Genomic DNA, 19,008 nt, shown 5'->3' with positions numbered 1-19,008 from the left:
ACTCTCTGAAGGTTTTTCTGCAGGGAATTCCCAGGTACCTGTCTACATGAGTTATCCATTGTTATAATCACTTTGGGAGATGGTAGATCTTCTTAAAGAAGAGCTTTCATTAATTAATCACTCATACATCAATTTCCAACTGCATTTCATGTTAGGAGCACTCTCAGAATTCGATAACCTTTCTCATTTCCAGAATCTCCTTTTGAAAAATTGTGTTTGTTTTCCCCCCCCCAAAATTTGCCTTTTTCTTGTTGAGAATGTTCAGCCCACAAATGTGGTTTTCTTATGAACCACTTCCATCATGCCCTCAACCACAGGAGGTTTTATAAGATACCAAGTTTTCCTTATTTTGAGTTTAACATTCTTGAAAATATCTTACTTCAATTTTGTAAGTTCAAACATTTAATATTTTTAATTAAAAACAAGTAAATCTGTGGATTATTCATTATAAATTTTAAAAAGAAAAATATATTATTTATATGCTATATGATTATTATTAAAGGTAGATATAATTTTTCAAGCAATAAGTTGTATTGCACTGATGTACCTTGTTCATAAACATACTCTTTATTTCACAAATACTATTGGTCACATTTCACTTCTATCATTTTTTTGGAAATCTACATATAAGTTACATTAGGAAACAGCTTCAAATATACATTTCATTTATTTCCGCAAGCATCCTATAAGAAAGAAGGTGTTGTAATGGTACTCTTACACAAAAGTTAACTGAGATTCAGGATGCAGGAATAATGGTGTCTAGAAAACACATACTTTACTCTGGCTCATAAGTTCTGATTTTATCGTTTTGTTTCACCAAGGGGTGTGTGCATGTATGTGTGTGTGTGTGTGTGTGTGTGTGTGTGTGTGTCTTTCAATAGTTCTGATAAAAAGCCTTACTAAAAATTTTTAATTATCTTATAAAAGAAAACTATACCCAAAAGCAACATTAATGACTGTATTCATCTTTCTTGTTTTTAAGTATTAACACCTGGTGCTTGAACTTTATCCACTATGTTTTAAGATCTACACTTCTCTCTTAGGGGGGTGGTTTAAAATCAGTGTTTCTAACATAGCCAGACATTTATTTTGGCACTGGTTTGCTCTCGCATGCCAATATATGATAATAATGCTGCATTCTCTAGTATTATAAGACAAAGTTAATTTGGGGAGAGGAGAGAAGGTGAGGCTGAGTGGAGATGAGGAAAGGGAGAAAGAGCAGGAAAATGGTAAAAATATAATAAATTAAAATAATTTTTAAAAATTATTTATTTAAATTTCCTCATGTCTTCTTTCTTTTTTTTTTTAAATTCCAAAACTAACTTTTAAGTACAGAACTTTTAAGTTTATATACATGTGTAAGATTTTATTATATTGACTGAGAATTTTGGCCATTTTTGATATTTGGTATTGTTTGTAATCATGACTTTTTAAAAGATATTGTTGTAATAATGACTCATTTCAATTTTAAAATGGAAATAATGTGTTCTCTAAAATATTTAAGCAATGAAAAAAATAAAAAATAGCAAACTTTTAATTTCTCACTAAGAAATTTTTATAAGTTAAAATAAATATTTCTTTAATAGAAATATATTATAATATTAAAAGATACATTGCCTGTATGTACACTAAATTTGAAGAGCTAAAAGAAGCAATTTTTTTCACTTATATAAAAGCATTTTTACTACATTCAAATCTTGCCTGTGGATTATCTGTGTGTAATTCTTCTTTTGATAATACAGAGTTGTTTCTTACATTATTATCTCAAAACAGAAGGCAAATCATCGCTCAAGAGAAACAGACAACTGCTTGAAAATTTATTTTGCTATTTTAGCTCTACTCAGTCACAAATTTTAAAGAAATATTAACAAAGCTGAGATCTAGTCTAGAAAATCCTTGTTTGAAATAAGTACATCATACCTGTCTTAAAAATTAATCATTTTTGAGTATGTTTAGTGTATTCTTTAGTATTTTTATGATGTGCATAAATGCATTACTAGGGAATGCAAAAGACTATATATATTCTGGTTAGAGTAGGTAAGTGTGTGGTTTCTTTTCCCTTCTGTTCTGGAAGTTTCTAAAAATTCAGCAATAACAATTCCTGTAAACATTTACTAACTCTTCTCTGAGTGACAGACACTCTGTTAGGTTTGGGGATAAAAATATTTTTACCAAAAACATATTTTTTTGTGTGTTTTATGAAGCAAACCAAATAACAATTTGTTACAATTGGTATTTGGCCAAGGCTGTCTTCTCATAGAATATTCTTCAGTCATTTATTTGCAAATAGTTATTATACTTCTCAAATACTGTATATCCTATCAATGTATTCAAACCATGATAGGAAATTAGCATGTCAGGGTATCAATACTCCACCATAGGGTCTGAGGATTAGAAGTCTTTCTGAAAGGAGTGATATTGAAACTGACCTCTGAAGGTTTAAGTAAAGTTATCCATAAAAGTGTCAATGTGTTGTAAAAGTTACAGATAAAGAAAAATATGTGTGTAAATTCTGTAGAGGAAAGATGTGACATATTGCAGGAACTGGAATTACTTAGTATGGCTAGGATTAGCCTGCACTAAAGGGTATTAGAGTTGAAAAAGTTTCAGATCATATAAGAAATAACACACCATATGTAATTTAAACCAGGAAGGCAATGAAGGCTGAGGCCCAGTTGGCAATAGGCAGAATTTATGATGCAATAGCTTGAGAGCAGCACATAGGTAAGAGTTTTAAAGTGAAAACAGATGAGTGATTGTTGGTTTTTGTAGCTTTTTAAAAGTTAATTCAGTCTAATCTTCTAGATGTAACTATTTCCTGATGCAAGACTTAAATTACTTCTTGCTGATCTCAATATTGCTGAGCACAAAAATGGAAAAATACTAGTATTCTTCACCTCCGTCTTATTTGGGACAGGAAAAGCAAATGATGTTTACCTCTGAGTTGTTTAGCACAGGAAGAAGAATGTATGTTGGTCAGTTCTCAGCAATTAAGGTAAGAAATGAAAATGAAAGCTAAATAAAGTCACAAAAGAACTATAGTGCCATTGGCAAGATAAATTTTATTTGATAGGCAATCGAGGAAGTAAAATTGACATGGATCGAGAAGTGTTCAGAGAATCGAGAATTCAGATAATGAATGCATTAACAATTTTTAGACATATGATTATAGTAGGAAATAGGAATTGCTATGGCTTGAGTAGTGCATAAGACCAAGAAAAGTTTTTATTCATTCTATTGTTTTATATTTCTTAGTTTGGGGGAACCTTAAGCATGTTTAAATTCTGGGGGAAAGAGGTCATATTGTGTGTTTTAAATTGCGTTTCTTGAAACTGTATATTGTTGGGGCACAATAACAATAAAGATTACAGTGTCACATTACAACATCTGAGGGACTCTCAGATTGGAAACACACTGTATAGTTCATTTAAGTTAAGGTTTAAAAATTATACATTAATAGAAATCCAACATCAGAGTCTAAAATTTTAAGGTCTCAATTGTTGAACTAATAAGGCTAGATATGTGAATGGGAAAAATTTTAAATAGTGACTTGAGCTTAAAAACCACAGTTGTTCTGATGTAGACACTCTTTTTTTAAATCCTGAGTCAAAGGTCAAGGACAAAATGTCCTACTCAAGCGTGCAATCAGGAAATGATTCATGAGAAAATGTGCAAGCACCGTGACAATGATGCTATAGGGAAGGAATCAAGTCAAACTGACATAACCATTTCTCTGACAGATCAACCAACCTTCAAAACTGACTTCTTTTCTATTGTTATACGGATAAACTCTAAGCACAAGAAACTTAAGAAAAAAATCATGGAGTAAGAGCATCTCTGAAAAAATAGTTTGGAAGCCAGTTTCTAAGCTCTGCTTTTGTTTCATTTTTTTAAGATTTATTTTTCCAAATTTCTCAGAAAAAGCCCAAGACCATATTATAGTTGATATTTGTTAGGGTAACTAGATTACATTACAGAAATTACTATCTTGATAGTAATTAGCTTTAGGTTTTTTAATCCCATCAAATTTTATACCCTGTTTATTTTATGTCTATGGTCTCACCAAGCTCTCAAACTGTATTATTCTGTTTCCTTCCCTATTTGTGCTAATATTGCATCCACTGCAAATTGGGTGACTTAAAAACAAAGTATATTGAATTTTTCCCTTGATAACATTTCCCAGGCTATGAAATTCTTAGTGAGGTATAAAATTTTCTGACCTAAGTATGTTACTTGCTTTGTAAGAAATTAACATAAGGATATGGATAGAGCCTTTGTTCCTAATCTCCTTCGAGCCAATGTGGAGCAATACTGCAGGGCAGTCTTTAATATCTTCACTTTTAGATTCTGTTCATGCAGTCTGGTAGCAGACCACAAACACTGGATTGTAATGGGGCAGTTTTAATCCACTGGGCAAACTATAGCTCAGACTGAATTCTCCCTAGTTCCCTGAGAGTAATGATAATATATTCATTCTAGATTTAAAATGCATCCTGCAGAGCATTTTGTGACTTTCCTGTTCAACGTATAAATATGTGGAAGAATTCCACGGCTCCTACTGCATGTTCCTGAGCCTAAATCCCTAAAACATACGCTGGGAAATGACCATATTCTGGGGTTGTAATTTACAAACTTGTGAAAGGAAAACATATGGTACAGCAAAATTTCAATTAGTTTTAAATATTTAAGGAGAAAGTTGCAAAACAAGATACAAATAACCATATTATATAGACAAATATTGTAGATAACAGAGAATACACATCATTTTAATGGATTTAGATTTGCAAATTTGTCTGTAATATTTTTTGGATTTCCATAGGCACAAAAAAATCTGTTGGAAATAATACCAGTTATGTTTTCTCTTCTCTAACTCTAATGGCCTTCATTTCTTTTTTTCTTACTTATATTACACTTGCAAGGCCCTCCAGAAAATTGTTGACTAAAAGCAGTACTTATGGATTTCATTTTCAATCTCGTGGAGGAAAGGTTTCAATTAAATATAATGTTTGCTATATGAATGAATTAGGTGTCTTTATATGACTGAAATGTATCCAACTTAGTTATGATGCATTATCAACTATATACAGGGTCTGGCACAAACAAATCTCCTTTTTATTACAAGATCTTTTATTACAAAATCATAAACATGCAATTCTATAACATAGCAATATCACACTCAAGCACACCATATGACATTTTAGGTGAAATGTTAAAAAAAGTTGTAAATTATTATACCCATGTTATTACCCTACTAAGCACACTGAAGCAGGCTTTACTTTTGCTAGGCCCTCAGATAAATGTTATAATACCCAGATTTATATGTTTGATATACAGATGTATAAAATGCATTTCTACATACATATCTTTTTAAATATACATTTCTGTATTTGTTTGCTAATACTTGGTTTAGGTTTTTGCAAATACATTTTGGAGAGAGAGTGGCCATTATTTCTTCTTCCTTGTAACATCTTTTAAATGTGTATTGATGTTATGTTTAACTCATTCAATGAATTGGGGAACATCTTCTCTTACTCTATTCTTTAACAAGTTCTAAGGAAAAAATACTTGAGAACTACATTAGTTTTACAATGATGTATAGTTTTGTTTTATTATAAAGTGTAGAGAATTTATAGTGAATCTCGAATCTCTGTCTTGGTGTCTTTAACACATGGTTGAAAACTATTGACCATTGTTTTTTAGATCCCTTTCACCTCCTCATGGTTCTCCTCTGCTTTAACAACCATGATGATATTAATATTATCACTTTCACCATGTTTTGTTTATGAAAATAGTGGTTATTGTACTTTTCTCAATATTTTAGTTTAAATATTTTGTTTGTCTTTTAGATCACTATGCATTTTTCCATTGGCATCCGATCTGCAAACACAGTTCCTCTAAAGTTAATGATTATATGTTTATCATTAAATCTCAAAATCTCAAGTTAAATTATTATATTTTCTCATTTATTTCTATTTTATATTTTCATATAATGTCACATTCTGTGAAATCCCCCAGCTCATGATCTATATCAAGAAGATACTGATGACAGTTATTTTCCCACCGATTAAATAACTAACTATGATTCATCTATTCAGAGGTATCTGTAGCAGGTAGGACCTATTTCTACTTTCTGTTATTCTCCATGGGTCCAGTTCCTTCAGAGCCCTGCTATTTTTCTTTCTTTACTGTCAGGGGTCATATAAGTAAGTGTAAAAATCACAGAGTCTGGATGTTATCTTTTTCTAAAGAGTGGTTATATTGACTATTTGCTGACTTTTAGATTAGAGATCACCTCAATGCAATTAGAGATTTCATTGATTCAAATCTAAGTTTCAGCCTCTGTATTATTTTGCTTATTTTCCTTAGCCACTAAATATAGCCTCTAAAGTCTAGGCAAGAGCTTGTGTATTTATCAGAGTCCCTCATCCTTGTCGGTCCTTAATTTCAGATGTTTATTTTTCAAGCTCTTTTTAACTCCTCAACCTTCCATAAGCCATTTTCCGCTTGTCTAGCATGACTTAGGGGGAAAGCAGCACAAAATGACAGCCTTACCCTATCTTTCCTCCTTTATGGCCCCCAATTCATCCTTCTGGCTACTTTTAGAGCCCATAATTCCAATATCCATTATTTTCTGAAAACCCCATGATACTGACAAAAGTTCTGCTTAGCTGCTACATTACGCTGAGCATCTCAGACTCTTAGACTCTGCTGCTTATAATTAGAAATTAATACCTAGCGAGAGAAGGAAAAAATCAGTGTAGAATTTGAATCTGAACTTCCATGAATTTTTCTTTTTTTATTAAATCTTGGCCTTTCATGTTTTAGCTGCTTCAGTAGCTATTATTAAATTCAAATAATTATTTTGATACTATATGTAACATTTTTTCTGGTCTTCTTGGTGAGAGCTGTAGTCAGCTACAAGTTATTGCATTGTAATTGGATGCAGAATGCTTCATAGTACTTCCTATCTTGATATCATTTATTTCTTTATTATCATTATGGATATAATTTATTTTCATTTTTAAATTGTTTGGAGGATTTTTTGTCAGAACACTTACTTGGCTCTGCTGGGTGTATCACGCATCCGAGGATATTGAGAGACTTCTCCTTGCCAGGGGGTGTGGTATTTAAAGTCTTCAGCATGGACCAGTCCACGGTATTAATAGACACAGTAGCCATACTTACGTGTCATGACAGTTATCTTTGAAATCTTCAAGTTTATCACATATGATAGATAATTAAAATACAGAGAGTGAGCTAGTACCTTCTGTATTTTTGCATATTTTTGTTTAATCGGTTGGGTACAAAACATGAGTCTCAACAATTTATAATTTATTATCGATCTTTTAAGAATCATGTTTCATAATTTCTTATAATAAAATTCACCTACTTTTGTAAAGCAACACATGCTCTACCTAATAAGAATCATGATTTAGAATAGTGTAATTAGATGATCTACCCTTTTAATATCAATATCAATATCAAATATAGTAATATAATACAATATAGTATTAATATATTATATTAATACATTAATATAATATTAATATATTATAGTATTGATATAATATAGTATTCACACCTATTTTTTCAAATGTTTTTATGAAATTACATTAACAAGCAGTATTATTATGGAGATAGTTAAGTTACCTCAATATCAAAGGGACTAAATTAACATTTCATCAGTGTTTAACTTTAAAACGGTCATGTTTGTTGATTTCTGCTTCAGCTGATTCATTGTTAGTATACAGAAATGCCTTTGATTTCTGGATATTGACTTTGTATCCCGCTGTTTTGCCAAATTCATTTATTAGTTCGAGCAGTTTTTTGGTAGAGTCTATAGGATTTTCCATGTACACTATCATGTCATCTGCAAACAATGACAGTTTTGTTTCCTCCTGTCCGATTTGCATGCCTTTTATTTCCTTTTCTTGCCTGATCGCTGTGGCTAGAACTTCCAATATTATATTGAATACAAGTGGTGAAAGTGGACAACCTTGTCTTGTTCCTGATCTTAGTGGAAAAGCTTTTAGTTTTTGCCCATTGAGTATGACATACGTGAAAAATAATTAAAATAAATAAATAAATAAATAAATAAAATAAAAACGGTCATGTTTGTATTTTACTATGTCTGTGACTTTTTCAGGTTTATTAATTTTATGTCCTTATAAATACAGATAACCTATCTTTTAAATCTTTTTAAAACAGAAGAAACAAATAATTTATTATTCATTTATTGCTTTCTGGAGAAAGTCATTTAACCCAAAATTGATTTTTTTTCTCATATTAATAATGGTGAATATAAGGAGAGAGTCATTGCTTTCCCGTGTAAATTTCTAAAACCCTGTATGTCATTTTGGATAATTGGTGGTACTAATAAACACCACTGTTTTGTGTGTGTGGTTCGCAGGCTGTCAGGAACTAACCATTCACTGACATCTCAAAGTGACCTGGACTCCAGTAGCTCTGAAGAATTCTATCAGGCCGTTCACCACGCTGAGCAAACCTTCAGGAAAATGGAAAGCTACTTGAAACAGCAGCAACTCTGTGATGTTATCCTGATTGTTGGGAACAGAAAGATTCCTGCACATAGGTATAGTAATCTGTATTGGACACATGGGTTCATATATGAAAAATGATAGTCTGAGATGTAGATTGCAAAATATCATGATTAGACAATTAGGAATCCATAGTTCTAAGAAAGCTTTATTCTTGGTTATTTATTTAAGTAATCTTCTAAAGAAGTAAAGCAAATATAAACATTTCAAAAAATATAACTTCCTCTAACTAAGGTTGACAAATCTTTTGTTTTATATGACTCACAATTATACTAAATGGAAATCAATTTTAACTTAGGCATATGTACCTAAGATCTGAAATAAATTGCATTCATGCCAAAATTGAGAGGACTCGGGTTATCTAAGGTACATAGTATGTGTTTCAACTAGAAAATTTGAAGCATTTTATATTAATCTATTTATTTTACATTTATTACAAGTTATTTAACTTATGACACACAGATATCATTTTTTACTTTATTCTTATTGTTTACACTATGACAGAAATCCCCATTTCCCCCCTTTTCCCACCTCCGCTGGCCTCACTCCTAAAGCTAATATAGTTTTAAACATCATTTCTTATATATTTATAATTGATAATTTCAAGTTTTATGAACTATATATCTCATTACTTTGTATTATATTGATTTGCTATCAGTTTACTTATGAAAATTCATTAAATCTGATGTTAGTTTTTTGCTGTTTTTCTTCTTTTTTTAATTTTCAGTGAAAAAATTATAATTTAAGGTTGATACTGATTATCTTAAGTAGTTTAATATATGGGCAAATAGCTCTAGATTACCTTGATATATGTTATTTAATACTATTAATACTAGTGAATTAATAGAAAGGATAAATTATCCACGTATAATTTTCAATGTACTCTTTTTCTCTATAATTTTTAACTTAGATTTTATCATCTAGATAATATAAATGCATATGCATGTGGATTATTAAAGGGATTCCAGAAAAAGAAGGCTCTATTTCTACCATAATAATACTAAAATGTGGACACTAAATTTGAACCAATACACTAAAAAGGCATAGGAAGAATAATATGACATTAAATAACTAATCTAGATCACATTGGTTTCAATTTGTCAGCAAACTATGGGACTAATTCTAATAATATAGTATTCACACTTAATTTTTCAAATATTTTTATGAAACTGCATTAACAAATATTTATTATTATTGAGATATTTAAGTTGCCACCACCGAACTATTATTTAGATAAAATTGTTATAAAATATATTTTTAATTTGAGTGTTACTTAATTTATTTCACTTACCTGATAAATTAAATAATTATAGATATTTGTTTAAAAATATAGAAGGACTAAATCAACTCAAAAATATATTAACACATCAAATGTTCATTAATATTTTTAAAAGATTTAAAATTTTTCTGTAATTCATATAACCTAATTTTATAGCCTTTCATTGGTAGTAATATAGTATTTCTTCTTTGAAGCATTTTTAATCAATATTTTAAGCACTTTTTCCATGTTAGTTATATTCTACATTGTTTTCTTTACTACTTTACTTTTTATCTAGATTGTTATACTAATTTTTTAAAAGATTTTATTTATTTATTTTTGAAGAGAAGGTAAGTGGGGAGGAAGAGGGAGAGAAACATGAATGTGAGAGAGAAATGCTGATCAGTAGCCTCTTATAAGTTCCCTCACTGGGGATGGAACATGTAACCCAAGCACATGCCCTTGACCAGTAATTGAACCCGTGACCTTTCACTTGGTGGGATGAGGCCCAATCAACTGAGCCATACAGGTCAGGGCTGTATTTTCTAAATAATTTGTTTAATTATGTATGCAAATTATTCCATAGTAATTCAGGATACTAAAAAGAATTATCACTTTTGAATTGGGATTAAGACATTTCAACAACGTTTTATATTAACATATATTATTCTCAACATTTAAATATTTTGTATGTTTAGCAGATACTAAATTAAATGTTTTTGTCAATCATCTACATTTTCTTTAACTGTGATAAAAAGAATTTAACCTAAGCCTACCTGCTAAATTAATTCAAAATAAGGGTTTAGATTTTGTTTACATTGTTTAAAATTTTAGCAGTATATATTTTTAAAGTAATTTACATACATATGACTCTAAGCTAAACATATATATATTACCAAATATGTGGGAAATATTTAGGAGCACCTGATAAAAACAAGCATGGAGGGAAATAAAGGAGGAAAATGGGACAATTGTAAATGCATAATCGATAAATATATTTATTTATTTATTTATTATTTAATTCTTGTTCAAGTACAGTTTTCTGTCTTATTTAGAAAGACAAGTATTCTTTTAAGTAATCACAGGTACATTGCACCTCCTTATTTTAAACAATCAACTGATTGTAATTAATGCAAATTAATGATTTGCTTTAAACAAATAATCACTTTAGAAATAATAAATGAATAATTTCTTTTTAAAAATATTTTATTTTTTTTATTTTTAGAGAGAGGGGAAGGGAAGGAGAAAGTGAGGGGCAGAAACATCAATGTGTGGTTGCCTCTCACATGGCCCCCACTGGGGACCCGGCCCGCATACCAGGCATATGCCCTGACTGGGAATTAAACTGTGATCATTTGGTTCACAGCCCATGCTCAATCCACTGAGCTACACCAGCCAGGGCTAAATGAATGGATTCTTAAGTTATTTTGTTATATTTTAATTAAGACAGCTGAGTATCATCTTCAGGAAAAATATAATTGATTTTATAATCATTAGCACTGAAAAATTTTGGACTACTATTAATAATTTTAAATAATGAAAATTTTTTTTCATTAAGATCCATTGCTCTTTTAAAAGTATTGGAAGACAACATCATTAGCACTCATTAAGTAGTCATTCATAAAGATCATGTATATTTAATTTCACATAAATTATCTCATAATTTAAAACTTGCAAATACATTTCTGTGTAACTTAATAGATCATGATAGAGGGCTCTTCACAAAACACTTTGTATGTTAGCTATATTGTACATATAATTTTAATCTGATGTAGCTCATAATTATCAGTGTATTTATGAAATAACATGTCTATACAGATAATATTTTAGCCATATTTTTAAAAAGGTTAGCTCTGAAGGGCTAATAATTCTAAAATGAAGCAGTAATATTTTCTCAGCATGAAAAATAATCAAAAATTCTAAATTTATCTGTGCTTTAGTCTTCAGAGAAATTTTCACATAAGTATAGATTTCTCTCAATGGCCCAGAATAATTTATTAGCAGTAAGTGAACAAAAACATTTGAATGTAAATTTCTGAATACTATATCTAGAGGATTTTTTGATAGGTAAGCTGCCTGTAATCAGGGATCTCAGATACTAAAAATTAGATTGACAAGATCAATAACAAAAATTGGACTGCTGAATTTTTAATGGTAAGAAAATTAAAGGAGTTTTTAGGGCCTAATCTGTTATAATGTACTGATATATGAGTATAATAAATATAATTCAGTGTACGCAAATGTTCCCTTTTTAGCCATTATTAAGAGGTAAGTGTATTACACAGAAATAAATGAGAAAATCATAAATAACTAACATCCTCTGAATTGCAGTAATTGCACTTATAATTATGGGCATAGAAATAGTTTATGAGGATATGAAATTTACAGTTAATAATGCTCAATCCTGGGGAGTAGGGCTCTTTAGGCAGTGTAGGTGAGGGACTAACATGTTTTAAAAATGTATAAGCTTATATTTTTTTAACTTTTGAGAATGGGCATGCAATAATTCCTGATCAAATGAAAAATGAAATGATCATATTCTGTTTTCATGCTTGTCCATGTTTAATAATGAATTTAGTTATGGCAAGAATATATACATATATTATTTTAATGTTCTATACTGAGTGTTAGCAGTGAAAATAATGGAGGTTAAAAGTGGCAATTGAAATAACATATTTAGAAATACCTAAAACACTAAATACACTGAAAAATAACTTTTTTTAGTAAGTTAAATATTAATACTCAGGGGTAGGCAAGTACTACTGTTTTCTGTACTGAAGAAAAGCTAAAGATAATCTTTGATGACAGAGTAATAACTCATTTCTTCCATTTCATTAAATGCAATATTCACGTAGGTATCTCAATCAGCTGGTTGGTTCAGAATAGCTCTGTGCCAACAAAAAAAAAGGCCTCACTGGCCCAGGTGATTCCCACAGCTCCAGGAAGTGCCCACGGCCTCAGATTCCCATGGCTTTCAGGGACCTGGGCTCCCAGCACATCCCAGGATTGGCCTGTTCTCATGACCCACAGAGGCTTCTGCGGGCCCAGGTTCCCAGCAGGACCTCTGAAACCCTGAAGGTGGGCAACACCCCACAAATTCAGGCTCAACCAGGCCAACTACCACAGACCCCAACTTTTGATACCCCAGCACCAGGCCAGCTCTTGGGTCCCCAGGCCACCCAGTTCACTCAGTGCCAGACTGGCCCCTGTAGACCTAGACTGCAGGCTGGATCCTGCACATGCAGGCTCTCTGCTTATCCCAGTAGAATATCTTCCCCAGCAGACAAACCATCAGGCCGGGCCCCCGAGCTCTCAGGTTGCAGGCTGACTCCAGAGACCCCCAAACTCCAGTTGCCCCTAGCACCAAATGACTCCAGATTCCAGTCTCCAGTCAGGTTCCCATGAAACCAGGTTTCCAGACCACTCCAGTACCAAACTAGGCCCTGTGAACCCAGATGCTGGGCCCAATCTAGTGGTGCCTGTTTGGCCTTTGCTGACCCAGAATCTATATTTTCACACACAGACCCAGATTTTAGCCCAATCACCTCAGACTCAAGGGCCAGGCCCACCCAGTGACCCCAGGCTCCAGACCTTCAGTTACAGACTCAGGCACTTGGCTGGTCTCTGTGTAACCCAAGCACCAAGCCTGCCACCTGCTGACCAGACACCAGACTTGCCTGTCCAAAGACTCCAGCAGGAAGCCTGCTTTCAGACACCCGCAAATGGCCCTCCCACAGTCTCTGGCTGGGCTGACTGGTTAAAGGCTTTGCCTGCCCAAGCCAGTCTTAAGAAAGGAAGAGACCTTTACTCCCTTAGGTATAGAGATGTTATCACAAGTCTACAAGGATCATGAGTTGAGAGGGTATGGCACCATTAGACATGTCTTACAAGAAGTGCTAACAGGCGTTCTTTAAGCGGAAATGAAAGGAGTCTGATTAGTAACATGAAAACATGTCAAGCTAAGTATATAGACAAATTCAGAATAATGCAATTGTAATGTGTTGGTGTGTTCATCACTTTAGTATAGAGGTTAGGGGACAAAAGTGTTAAATACAACTAGAGCTATAATATTAGTTGATGGATACGCAGTGTAAAAAACATGCATTGTGATATCAAAACAAAATATAGGGAGGGGAATAAAAGGGTAGAGTTTTTTACATGATTGAAATTAAGTAGTTATTGACTTAAATAGACATATATTTATAGGGTGTTTTGTGTAAGCCTACCTACAGTACCTATACACACACACAAAATGGCAGGAATCAAAGCAAAATCTCGTAGAAGCTCATCAATTTACAAAGAAAGACAGCGAGGGAGGAATAAAAAAACAAAGGAACTGCAAAACAGCCAGAAAACAGTCAGGTAGCAGTACAACTCCTAACCTATCAATAATTACTCTAAAGGTATTCAGGTCAAACTTTCCATTCAAAAGACAGAGTGGCTGAGTGGATTTGAAAATATGACCCTACTATATGCTGACTACTAGAAACTCATTTCAGCTGTGAAGACACACAGACAGTAGTTACAAAGGGAAGGGAAGGGAAAAGATATTCCAAGCGACTGAAAACAAAAACAGATTCAGGGTAAGTTATACGATCAGACAAAATATACTTTAAGTCAAAACAGTAACAAAAGACAAAGGTAGTCACTAAATCTTGACAAAGGGGTCAATTTATTAACTGTATAAACAATTGTAAATACATATTGTGGTAATCATTTCATAATATGAGCTCTGTCCAGAAAAAGTCCAGCCATTGTTAATATAATGAGAACAGTTTGTACAACATCAACGTAACCTGGCAGCCAAGGAGAGTGGATTGGAATGCAAATGAATGAACAATGACAACTTCACTGTACTAGTCAGTGGGGGGCAGACACCATTGAGTGGGCACGTGTACTCTGTGGCCATCACATTCAAAATAACTGAGTGAGTGGAACAATGAACCTGCATCAAATTTTGCGTTAAGCTTGAACATTCCTCCGCGGAAATTCTTCAGATTATTCTGAAGGCCACAGCTCTGGGGAACTGGTGATTGGCGGCTTCATCGCCACAATGGGCCCGCTCATGCATCACAACTCATGCAGAATGTTTTGGTGAAAAACATTAAAGCACCCAGGTGCTTAGCCCCCCTATAGGCCAGATTTGGCACACTGTGACTTATAGCTTTCCCAAAAACTAAAATCACCTTTAAAAGGGAAAAGATTTTAGACTGTTGAAGAGATTCAGGAAAATATGACAGGGTAGCTGATGGTGATTGGGAGAACAGTGTGAGGTACGATGGGGCCTACTTTGAAAGGGACCAAGGCGTCATTATCCTATGTACATTATTTCTTGTATCTTCTTCAATAAATGTCTCTATTTTCCATAATGCGTGGCTGGGTGCCTTCTGGACCGACCTGGTATATAGATGTTTCGAATAGTGCATGCCATAAAGTTACTTGTGTTACATGTCAATACCTCAATAATGCTGGAGGGAAGAGAACCACTTACATAGTATTTTAATGTCCTCCTTATGCCTACAACTGATATTCAGCAGTACATAAAGCACCTCTGTTTGCATGTATTAAAAGAAGTGTTTGTCAAACATATTATAGCATTGGTCTGTAGTCTTTTGGTGATGCAAAAGGATATAGAACACTATACCTATCCTCGGGAAGTTTTTAATAATCTGGAGGAAGGAAGAATAACCAGTAGAACACTTAAAGAAATTATTATAGTTGCAAATAACCTCAGCCGACATATAAGGTTTTGATTCCAAAAGCACTAGATAATTGAATAAGGAAATGAATAACATATTAGAAGATAAGATTTATGTAAGATTTTCAGAGATACTGTGTTTGAGGTCAGTCAGGAAAAGAATGGGTTTGCTGCCCTGGCAGGTGTAGCTCAGTGAATTGTATGCAGGCCTGCAAACCAAAGGATCATGGTTCAGTTTCCAGTCAGGGCACATGCCTGGGTTGTAAGCCAGGTCCCCAGATGGGGGTGCGTGACAGGCAACTACACATTGACTTTTCTCTCCCTTTCTTTCGCCTTCCCTTCTCCTCTCTCTAAAAATAAATACATAAAATCTTTAAAAAAGAATAGGTAGGCTATTTTATAGTGATAATAATGTGGAAATAGGAAAATAAATACATTGTGTTTATGAAAATTGTGAGGCATTGACTTAGTGTAAGTAGAATTGTTTATGGAAATACTGCAAAATTAAGGCATAAAAGTAGGACAAAAGTGATTATGATTGACCTTGAAAACAAGTAGAGGAGTTTGTATCTGAAATGAGGTGTATAATTAGAAAGACACTTAACTTCTTGAAAAGGAGACTGACATAATTAAATCAATAATAATAATAATGCTATTTAGCACTCACTGTGCTAAATATGTCAGGGTCTGTTGGAAGTGCTTTTCTTATAGTGTCCCATTTTAACCTGAAAGAGAAGGAAATCTTTATTTTCTTTATTTTTTTCTAAGAAAAATCAAAAACTAAAGAATAAAGATGAAGACATTCACCATTTAATCAGTAAGTGGTGAAAGTAGTATTCAAAGTAGTAGTAGGCATTCTGGCTGCAGATGTAATGCATTAGCAGCTACAATAATTCACAAAGATAGTTCTGAAAAATGGCCCAGCTTTAAAAAAAGCAAAAAAGTATTTGCCGCCGCCCGCGGCAGCAAGGGTGGTCGCGAGGTGAGGCGAGGGACTTAAAGAGGACCATGAGCTCTGCTGGCAAATGGCAAATTTATTCAAGGAACTGCTGGCTTATATGCAGAACTGCAGTGGCCTGAGAACAATGCTGTTTTACAAAAGTTTGTACACTCCCGAAGGCTATCAAGAGGGCAAGATGTTCTCACATCCTGAGAACATGAGCCCAAAGATAGCAGTGTCCTCATGACTATCACTTTCTTGGAACATGACGCATATGCCAAGGTCTTGTTCTTTCCTTCAAGGCTGAGAAGGAGAAGGTCCGGAAGATGTCAAGATACCCGCTGGCTCCAGGGACCAGAAACCAAGTCCCTCCACCATTTTCACAGTGGGGGCTCTGTCCTTGGTCCCCTGCGGCCTGGCGGGCTCCCACAAGTATTAGCACTACAAAAACTAACTTATGTTCTAGGAAGAAGTTAGAGTCAATCTAGGCCTCAAATGAGGACTATGTAAATATCAAGAAAGAGATTAACAGAGAAATATTTTGAAGAATAGTACCATAGTCAGATTTCTTGGAAGCAGACCCGGGGACTTGAATTCAAGTGTGCATGGCTTATTTAAGGACTGTCCTCAGAAGCAGGACAGGGTCGAGGAAGGGGCAGATCAGGAATGTGCTCCCAGGGGGGAGCCTTGCTTCAGCTTTCTTTCCTAAGAAGCTCTGAAGCATGACTTGCTGTAGAGTTAGTTAGTCATCACCCTAGGTAAAGGGGCAATATATTTATGTCTGGGTTCTTTTAGCCATTACCTTTGGGCCCACCTGCAGGTCAAGAGTGGGAGGGGGGCTTCGGGAAAGGTGGTAAGAGGAGCAGGAGCACATAAACCCCAGGGGCAGATCCTCTGGGTCATTAGAGATTCTAGAGAAGGGGTAGCTGGGGCATCACCAGTCCTGAGCATATTGGTGTGCCTCTTAAAAGGGGTCTGGGTGGGGCAACCAAAAAGCCCAATAAAAAAGGAAAGATGGATTTTTGTGTCTTATTTGATATAGGCGATGAAGGAGAAGAAGAAATGCATCAACATTGTATAGTATCTACTCTGAAAGTTCAATATATTGGTGGTGCACCAATTAGAAACTAGGAAGTAAGAAAGAAGGAGAAAGTCACATGGACGACTTTGATTTAGTTTAAGGCATCCTGAAATGCTTGGACAACCGGTGAGAAGTTCCTATAAGCATTTCAGACACGAGGCCAGATTTAAAACTACCATTAACAGTAATAATGAAGGCCATGCTCAAGAATGATTCTGAAACAACAAGGGTTAAGGCAAATATTTAGACACCTGACTCATAACCTGGAACAATGAAAGGGCCAGGGAGTTAGAGTAGGAAGAGAAGTCAGTGAATCAGAAGTAAGCTGAGATAAGAGAGTCTGTGCAGCCTTAGCTAAAGTGGAGATTTAAAGACGGAGGGGGAGGTCAGCAATGTCAAACACCACAATAAATTGGAGTGGACTTAGGAAAGTTTTAATAGATTGCTCAGGAAATACATTTGTGGTGACCTCAATAAGAGATTTTCCAGAGTGGCTGCTTTTATCCATTTATATATGCATTTTAGCTCCTGCTTCCTTTGCATTAATAGAAGCTACATATGCACATATAAAGATATTATTTCTGTTACTCATTACATCCCTCTTCTAAAATCTAATGCAAATTTTATATTCACTACCTCTAAATGCATTAGAAAGTTTTCTTCATTTCTCTTACTGAGTTAGCAGTATTTTGCATATTATAGTTTATGGAAAGGACCTTATGTAATTATTTGAGATTGAATTCTCTAGGTCTCATAATATTTTTCTCTATATGGATCTGGGCCTGTTATAAATCCAGCCTTAATATATGTAAGGTTAAAATGGTTAATTTTATCTTGATATACCTCTTATGCATTAGGAAAGATATACAGGGTCCAGCAGAAGTATGCCTGACTGAGTGTGGTTGGTAAAGTAATAATATGGGTGTAATGATTCATAGCTTTAACTTGAACATTTCACCTAAAATGTCATATGGTACACTTGGGTGTGATATTGTCATGTTTATAATTTTGTAATGAAATATTTTGTAAAGAAAAAGGGTATTATTTGTGCAGGACCTGGTATATCCCTCTGGTTTCCTACAATTTATTTTCATACTGTACAAATCTATTTTTTGTTCTTTTGATAAAACTGGTCATTTGATACTAATTTATCTAATTGGTATATAATACTTATTTGTTTTTTATAATTTATTTTATTGTATATAATAAACATTTGAAGATAACTGTGTCTTATTTATTTTGTTATTCATTGAAAATATGTAGTGTGGACATTTTTAGTTTCTAATTGCCCAATGTGTAACAAACTGCTAACTCCAAATACTTCTAACATGTTACCTCTAATAGTTAATACCTAAAATCACAGATCCCATGAAGTACTTCTTAAATGCACAACCTATAACTTGAAATAAAATATTAAAAAGAAATATCTATATTTGTGGAAGTGGACTTTCACCATGCCTTTGACTTACATAG

General features: G+C 33.6%; 1 protein-coding gene across 1 annotated transcript in view; it reads left to right on the top strand.

Moving 5' to 3' along the window:
- Nucleotides 1-19,008, top strand: part of KLHL1 (kelch like family member 1) — a 342,020-nt gene that overhangs the window by 121,080 nt on the left and 201,932 nt on the right. The window contains exon 2 of the mRNA XM_037038628.1: nucleotides 8,411-8,593. Within this exon, the coding sequence (XP_036894523.1) occupies nucleotides 8,411-8,593 (183 nt within the window). The remainder of the gene's footprint in view (nucleotides 1-8,410; nucleotides 8,594-19,008) is intronic.

This window comes from Sturnira hondurensis, unplaced genomic scaffold (genome assembly GCF_014824575.4).
Source record: "Sturnira hondurensis isolate 20B ecotype Veracruz unplaced genomic scaffold, ASM1482457v3 Scaffold0024758, whole genome shotgun sequence".
Taxonomy (NCBI): domain Eukaryota; kingdom Metazoa; phylum Chordata; class Mammalia; order Chiroptera; family Phyllostomidae; genus Sturnira; species Sturnira hondurensis.
Note: the sequence above shows the minus strand (reverse complement) of the source record. Positions and strands in the feature narration are given on the sequence as shown.